General features: G+C 51.0%; 1 protein-coding gene across 1 annotated transcript; it reads left to right on the top strand.

Annotated features, from left to right (window-relative positions):
- Nucleotides 1-1,731: 1,731 nt before the first annotated feature.
- LOC149339109 (uncharacterized) lies at nt 1,732-4,543 on the top strand. Its single transcript, XM_089550401.1, has 2 exons — nt 1,732-1,911; nt 4,271-4,543. The coding sequence occupies exons 1-2, from the start codon at nt 1,732-1,734 to the stop codon at nt 4,541-4,543; spliced, it is 453 nt and encodes a 150-aa protein (XP_089406527.1).
- The last annotated feature ends 3,494 nt before the right edge of the window (nt 4,544-8,037 follow it).

The following is an 8,037-nucleotide window of genomic DNA, read 5'->3' as shown; positions in this document are numbered from 1 at the left end:
CGGAATCTCATACCTTGTCCAACGATTAGGGAAAATCAGGAGTGGTTCGGAGTCAAAAGCGGGATTGTTGACGCCGGGGGCCAGGTCAGAGAACCTGAGGAAAGTATGCACCGTGAGGCGCTGGTAACGGGAATAAAAATAGATTTTCTCATAGAAAATGATTTAAGAGGAGAATGCCACGCTTCATGCGAAAGCACTATATCTGGATTTTGTTCATGAAAAAGAAGTTCAAGGTCCGGAAGGGAAGAAAGTACGGAGCGGCAATTCTACTGAATAACTTTTAGAGCCGCCTTTTAGACCTGTTGCTGCCGGAATAGGTGACCATTCCGCCACTCCTCGAGAACTAACAATGTGAATGCCCTTCGCCAAACCATAAGCCACATTAATGTGCACAAATATTACTTTTTCCACTCAGTTATCTGTTACTGGAATATGCTGCCATCCACGGTACCGAACTGCAACACAGACGAATCTTGCTTAGAAAATGTCAATCACCTTGATCTAACATCATTCCCCCCGTGATGCCTCTGTAATGATGAAATTGTTATTTTGTGTTTATTTGTGCATATACTTGTTTCTTTCGTTCTGTCCGCTATTGTCATTTTTTTTCTATCTTGCATCCACTCCTGCATGGCTGCAGGATTTGTAAATAAATAAATAAATAAATAAATAAATAAATAAATAAATAATAAAGTAATAAAGTAATAAATAAATAAATAAATAGATAATTGACTGATGAAAGAAGTTGCAAGAACCTCTTTCAACACATCAGTCTGGGGGATGACTTTGGGGGTCCTTTTTTTGTTTGACTTGCAGAACAAGTGACTTTGAGGGCGAAGAAGCAGCTCGACGCTTCTGGCGTATCCGCTATGCACCGTGGCCAATCCCCCGCCGTGGGTGTGGGCCATTAAGCCTGAGAACATCATTATCATCATCATTTCAACGTCCGTAGTACAGATATCTGCGCTAGACACACTGCCAGGAGCTGTGATAGCAGGCGGCACCTGGAATGCATTAGGAGGCGACATGGAATTGCTATAATGCTAGCAACATAGTTTGAAACAGATGGAGGCGGTGCTGCCGGAATAGATGACTGAGAAGACACAGGTTGGCCTGCAACAAGTTGAGAAAAGCCTCGCTAAAACTGCACAGCATTCGCTCTACCATCACAGAAAGAGCCTGTTCTACTGTGGACACTATTGAAGCAGTCAAACTGGACTCAAGATTCCATCAGAAGAACGCACACGGCTGGCGTAAGAATTATTCTTCCGGTCAAAGAGAGCGTACGCATCTGCTCTTGAGCATCGCTTCACTTTTATTATTTCTAAAAGGTTTTGTTCGTCAGCTTGTTTCGCACAGTTGACATCATCAGCTGAGTGGTGTCAGCCGAATGGCCTTCCCCACAAACACGGCAGCGGGTCGCCGATTTGGACGCTTTGACACTGCGACCGAACCGCCAGCAATTGCTGCATTGTAGAGGGCGGGGCTGCCTGTCAGCCAGCGCCGCCAGTTGTTGGCTAACGTGCACTGTGGCAAAGCCAGCCAAAGAAGCTTCGAAAATGGTTCGTTGTGTGAGGACGACGAAGTTGCGCGAGGTGCCAGGACACTCGCGCTGCTCGTGCTCACAGAACCGGCGTCTCCGACTGCGAGGCACACGCTGCCCGAGCAGCTCGAGTGCCTGTTCTACACCCTGACTGTCCCGGATCTGCAGGACTCCGTTCGCCAGAGAAGATGGCTGCCGTAGACCCTGCGGCGAAGAAGCCGCCCATGCCTGCGTCGATGGCGGCGTCGGTGGTGCCCACCGGCACGGCGCCCATCGTGCCGACCTACGTGGCGCCGTCGCAGACCTACGAGGACGACGAGGACGAGGTAGAGGACATCATGAAGCCCAAGGCTGCGCCGATGCAGCAGGTAAGCCTGGCGGGGCCCTCGCAGTGCACCACGAGGGGGCGTTCATTGCGCGAGGGGCAAGGTCTAGGAGGAAATGTATGCTATACTAAACGGTGTCGGAGAGGGTATCAGCCTTTGTTGTAACTGTAAATCTCCGCGTTCACCTAGCTTCCGAGGACAATTTTGACCCGGAAGACCGAAGCCGGGGAAACGCTTTGAAGGAAGAAAGCAGGCGCATGCAGACACGACTAATCGACTGCAGGGCACCCGTCAAAACTGTAATTTTATTGCGAAAGCAATACTACTTGCACTTTCACGCCTTTGCCGTGCCGCGGCTGTGACCACCATCGTTCCGGGGCGGTGACCACCATTGACCTTCATTTGACCTTGATTGCATTAGATTGGATTAGATTGGATTGGACTAGATTGGACTGGACTGAACTGGACTGCATTGGATTAGATTAGATTACCTTGCATTGGATTGGATAACATTGGATTGGATTGCATTGGATAGGAGTGGATTGGATTGGAGTGGATGGGATTGGATTTCATTGGATTGTATAACCGATGCATCGCCACAAGTCTAACCACAAGCACCACCACCAGCTACACTACCAGCTGTACCATGGCGTAGGTACGGATATTGCTTTCGCAATTACCGGGCTTAACCAAGCTAAGTCACAGCGAATTTTAATTCGCGTTCCTTCGCCTCAAATCCGTGTCGTATCGCCATCCTCGTGCGCTCGCTGTCTTAAAGAATGCCTACGTCTCTTAAAACTAAAGTTGTAAGTTACTGAAACGCGGCCACGAAGAAGCCATTTTAGAATTGGCCTTAAGATGTCGGAGTGCAGCAGCGCTGTGTGCAGGCTACGCGGTGAGTGTTCAAGACAGCAGGTGATAGCAGTATTACCGCTGTTTATACACAACGCCCGGAATCTTGCAGCATGGCGCCAGAGGAATCGTGCTGCGTAGGTTCCAAGTGGTTTCTCCGGGACAGCTACTTCATGAACAGGACTTTTTCCGTGCATTTTTGCTGTGTCGGCGTGGCCGCCACGAACGCCACACCGGAGCACGCTGGGACACTCTGGGACGGTGGCCTGAAGAGAGACACGGACCGACGATGACAGCCTCTTTTATTCAGAGCGCGGCGCCTTAAATAGACTCAGCACCGCTAATACAGCGCCCCCTGAGGCGAGTAATCTTTAGTCTCGAAACTAAAACCACGATACAACACATTTATCCTCGCAGAGCGTATATGCTGCGACTTATCCGTCACGAATGCACATCACTTTTACTAGCGAGGCCATTTCTATGCCGAATCTGGCATACCACAAGGTACGATCCTCCAAACGTACGATGAAAACGCTTCTAACATGGAGACCTCCGCCTATAGCCAGACGTGGTCCTTGACGCTGAGCGAACGATCCCATCCTCGCCGCCTAAACGCAAGCGTCACCGCGTCGGCTATAGAGGGCGGGACGTTTCGGTCATGTGACGCGCGCATATACTGCCACCGCAGTAAAATTGGTTTTGGTTTTAAGGGGGTTTAACGTCCCAAAGCGACTCATGCTGCGAGGGACGCCGCAGTGAAGGGCTCCGGAAATTTCGACCACATGCGATTCTTTCACATGCCCTGACATCCCACAGTACACGAGCCTATAGAATTTTGTGTCCATCGAAATTCGACCACCGCGGCCGGGATCGAACCCGCGTGTTTTGGGCCACCGCCGAAAGAGTGAGGCCACCGCTTAGAAATATGAGTTGCGTTAAAAATCCTGAACAGCTCTAACGTGCTTTATCCTCGCAAGCGCTTTGTGCAGAATTCTGTTCCGTACCTCCCAAAGCCTCCCAAAGCCGCTATGACCGCCGCCGCGGTGGCTCAGTGGTTATGGTGCTAGGCTGCTGACCCGAAAGACGCGGGTTCGATCCCGGCCGCGGCGGTTGAATTTCTTTGGAGGAGAAATTCTAGAGGCCCGTGTACTGTGCGATGTCAGCGATGACAGCAGCATGCTGGTTAAAGCAGATTTAGACGTATTACCAGAAATTTCGACAATAGATCCGGGAAGGTGATTCCAGCTTACTGATATACTTGGGATGAATGAATTGTGATAGTGGCTGGTTTGGCATGAAGGAATACCAACCTTTTGACGATGGTCAATGCGATGTGAAATGTAACAGTGTGGTAATATCATTTTATTCTTAAGAATGGGATTGTCTTAATAAATCTGATGGAACAGGCAAATACGGTTTATTTTCCTACGTTGTGACAGCAGGGGTAGTGACAAGCAGGGGTAGTGACATGCACAGTCCGGCGACAAAGGGGTTTCTCGATGTTGTGGCCACTTGTTGCAACCTTTGCACTTATATTCATGCTTTGCAGATGGCCTCCGGTCCCAGCATGGGCCTTATCTTAGTCGTGGCACTGGTGGCCATGACGTTGTCCGCGGCGGCCACCTTCTACGCGCTCAAGGGGCACAAGCAAACGACGCTGGCCCCGGTCACCCCTGCCTCCTCGCCAAAGCCGTCGGAAGTCCCCAGCGGTAATGACAGCGCGCCCGCAGAATCCGCCGAGACCGGCGGCCCACCCAAGGAGGACGCCCTGGCTGATCCCGCGGCCGAGGACACCGCGGTCTCAGCTGCTGGGCTGTATTGAGCGCCTGCCCGCGGGCCGGGGAGCGGCGCTCACTCATTTGCATTTCTTAATCTTCATTTTAATCCCATCGACATTTTTAGCCCATCAATTTCGTACGAGTATTTATGAACTCGGAACTCTGTTCCGCGGCTCGAGTATCTGCGCCAGCCGAGAATTATTGTGGCTCGCTGCAATGCGAACGCTCCGCGCGTAGCGCCACATTCGTCTGCTTTTGTATGTGCCGCCTTTGTGCCTGTATTCGTGCAGTAAACGGGCGAAAACCGCCACCGAGAATTTATTACATGTTATTCATCGTTTACTTAGCAGATTTTAGAAAGCCTACCCATGTTAAAGACAAGGTAGCTGGTTAGGCTGCATAAGAATAATAGTATCAGGCAAGGCTCCGTCGAGTAGATTCAAGCGCCTTCCCGCGGTCTCATCCCGTGATCTCCTGAATAGCCTTCGCAGGTGCCGCTAAGCTCAGTGTAGTAGCGCGGCCGCCCGGCGGCAAAGAAAATGCATAAGTATTGCACGCGATGGTAAGAACTTTGGCGGACACCCGATTGGGCCTGGACTGCGCAGGGCCCGGGAGAAGCGCGTTGTTCTGCGCCATCGAGTTCACTGTCCTCCCCCGCACTAAATGTAAATGCAGTGCAGCAACTGCGCAAGGACATCAAGAACGACCGCATTAAGCACACAGTATAGAGAATAGTGATATCGGTGCACATTAGATAGCCCCATATGGTCGAAATTAATTCGAAGCCTTCAATCACGGCGTCCCTCAGCCATGTGCAGCATTCGTACTTTCAACCCCACATACCATAGCATACAGCGTCATGTCAAGCCGTGCCAGCAAATTGTTCACAGTAAGAGTTCACTGCCTGTAACGAATGGGTGCAGACATGCAGCGACCTCGCCTGCGGCTGCATATCGGTCATTGCCAGTCAACGGTGAGGTCCGGTCGTCGTCACCTTCACAGACGCTTCACAGACGCTTGAAAGCCGTGGGTATATCTGAATTACCAATGACCTGACGGACGAGAAATTGCCATTTTAAAATGGACACCTTATAAAATAAGGGCCCTGGATTCGCCAGCCGTGGCCTCGCCTAGCGGGTGGTTCAGCCATAACATCCACCCGGTTTGCTCCGAGACAACAGAGTGCTAAAGGTAACGGAGGTGCCAAGCATGCAATCACGGGCAATCGCAAGTTCAACGTTGTGCTAATCAATGTAGTCCATGCGGAGAGGAAAACAATGGCGGCTCGAACAGAAGAATGCTGCATACGGTACAAGTAACGGGGCTTCGGTTGTCACGTCGCGGAAAGATGGCCGCTGCGTCGCCCACGAACGTCTCGGCAGATACCGTCTCCGAAGGCGTAGCCGATTCCACATAGGACGTTTTCCCGGCCTTTATCTAGAGCTTCTCTCAGTGGAGATCTCGTGGTAGGGAAATGTGCCAGAGGTGGGGAGGAAGGAAATTGCCGCGGATAGATAGTATTCTAGTTCACTATACGTAGATACCTGGATGCAGAAAAAAATGAACCATGGGAACTGTGGCGCCATCTTTAAGGGATGATGTTAACAAATATAAAAGGGAGCGAAATTGAAAATTTACGAATTTGTCTCGTCGACCTTGGCAGTGCTTTATACCCATGTGTGTTATTCGGTCTTGTATTGTAACCAGTTCTATCAAAATAAAATGATAAAAAAAGCTTAAAAGAGTGGAAGTTCAGAGGAGTTTGCCTTTTCGCGATGTCACTGCCCTTCTTAAGTTTACATTTGGCAAGAAATTTTTATACGTAAAAGCTCAGAGGAAAATAAATCGCAACAGTCATGAGGGAGCGTTACGCCATGTAACCGGCCTCCGCAAGCCAAAATCTCTTGAAGCCGTTCGCTTTCGCGTTTTTCCGGGCACACCTAAGTCAACCAGACGCGAGGACCAGGAGCCGGCCATGGACAGTAAAAAGCGTTACGGGCTATCACGTGCGGTCGACTTTCTCTCTTATTTTTTATTACTTCGAATCAGTCACATGACACAGTTTTCGATTATGTTTCTTCCTTCGTGCTTATTGCCCTCCGGTCGGCCGAATTAACGATCAAGCCCGAGCAGTGCCACTTTGGGTACAAAGAGTTGAAGTTTTTCGGTTATCTTGTGAGTGCCGATGGCGTTAAGCCCGACCCCGAGAACCCTGCTGCTGTCGCTGATTTTCCCGTTTCTACAACCAAGGAAAGTGTGGAATGCTCTTTGGGTCTGTGTGTATACTACCGCCGCTTCATCGCCGACTTTTCAAAGATTGCCGCACCCCTGTACTACCTCACGCACGATGACACACAGTTCGTGTGGGCCGCCGAGCAATAGGAGGCTTTTGCCGCGCTGCGCAGACGACTGCCAACAACCCCTGTTCTTGCGCACTTTCATGAAGAGGCTGAAACCGAAGTCCACACCGACGCCAGCAACGTCTGCCTCGGCGCCGTATTCGTCCCACACCAAGGTGGCGTGAAAAGTGTCATCGCGTATACAAGCCGCACGCTCTCTCGCGCTGAAACAAACTATTCGACTACAGAAAAAGAATGCCTCGCGGTTGTGTGGGCAACCATGAAATTTCGTCCTTACCTCTACGGCCGCCCATTCAAAGTAGTTAACGACCACCATTCCGGCTGGCCAATCTTCGCGACCCATAGGGGCGCCTAGCCCGATGGAGACTCCGCCTCCAAGAATTCTACTACACTATTGTACACAAATCTGGCCACACGCACGAAGACGCTTACGCACTCTCCCGCGCACCCATCCGGTTAGCCGATGATAGCATGGAGGACGAGAGTGGTTTTCTTGGAGTTGTCAGCGACTTAGACTTAATCACCTGACAGCGAGCTAACCCAGACCTGCGACATATCATTGATTTTCTGGAGGGCAGAGCTTGTGACCTGCTTCAACGATAGATAGAGAGAGAGGGAAAGGCAACGATTTTCTAGGAACCTGCCGGCCTTCTGCCTCCGAACAGCATTTTGTTTAAGAAAAGCATTGTTGACCGAGCGCACCTCCTCGTCGTTCCGGCAGAACTCCGCACCGATATCCTTTTGCTTGTCACGATGAGCCCACCTCCGGCCACTTGGGCTTTGCCCGCACACTTGCACGCGTGCGCCAGGCGTATTATTGGCCCAAACTTTCTCACGCCGTCCAACGTTAGATCAGAGGCTGCCGCGCGTGCCAACGTCGTAAGGCGCCCCATCTGAAGCCAGCGGGTTTGCTCCAACTATATTGAACCGCCTCGGACGCCGTTTGACCAAGTCGACACGATCCTCTGGGCCCATTTCCTGCGTGATCGGCCGGTCATAAATGGATCATAGTCGCTACCGGCTGTTTAACAAGGTATGCGGAAACTAAGGCGGTGCAGCATGGCACGTCATCTGAGAACGCCCAGTTTTTTATGCAGCAAATCGTGTTGCGTCATGATGCACTGTCCCACGCAATCGCTGATCGAGGTACGGCGTTTACGACACAGCTCATGCGCGAC

The sequence above is a fragment of the Amblyomma mixtum genome, chromosome 6 (genome assembly GCF_055824585.1).
Source record: "Amblyomma mixtum isolate Tamu chromosome 6, ASM5582458v1, whole genome shotgun sequence".
NCBI classification, from domain to species: Eukaryota; Metazoa; Arthropoda; class Arachnida; order Ixodida; family Ixodidae; genus Amblyomma; species Amblyomma mixtum.
This window is presented reverse-complemented; position numbering and strand designations above follow the sequence as displayed.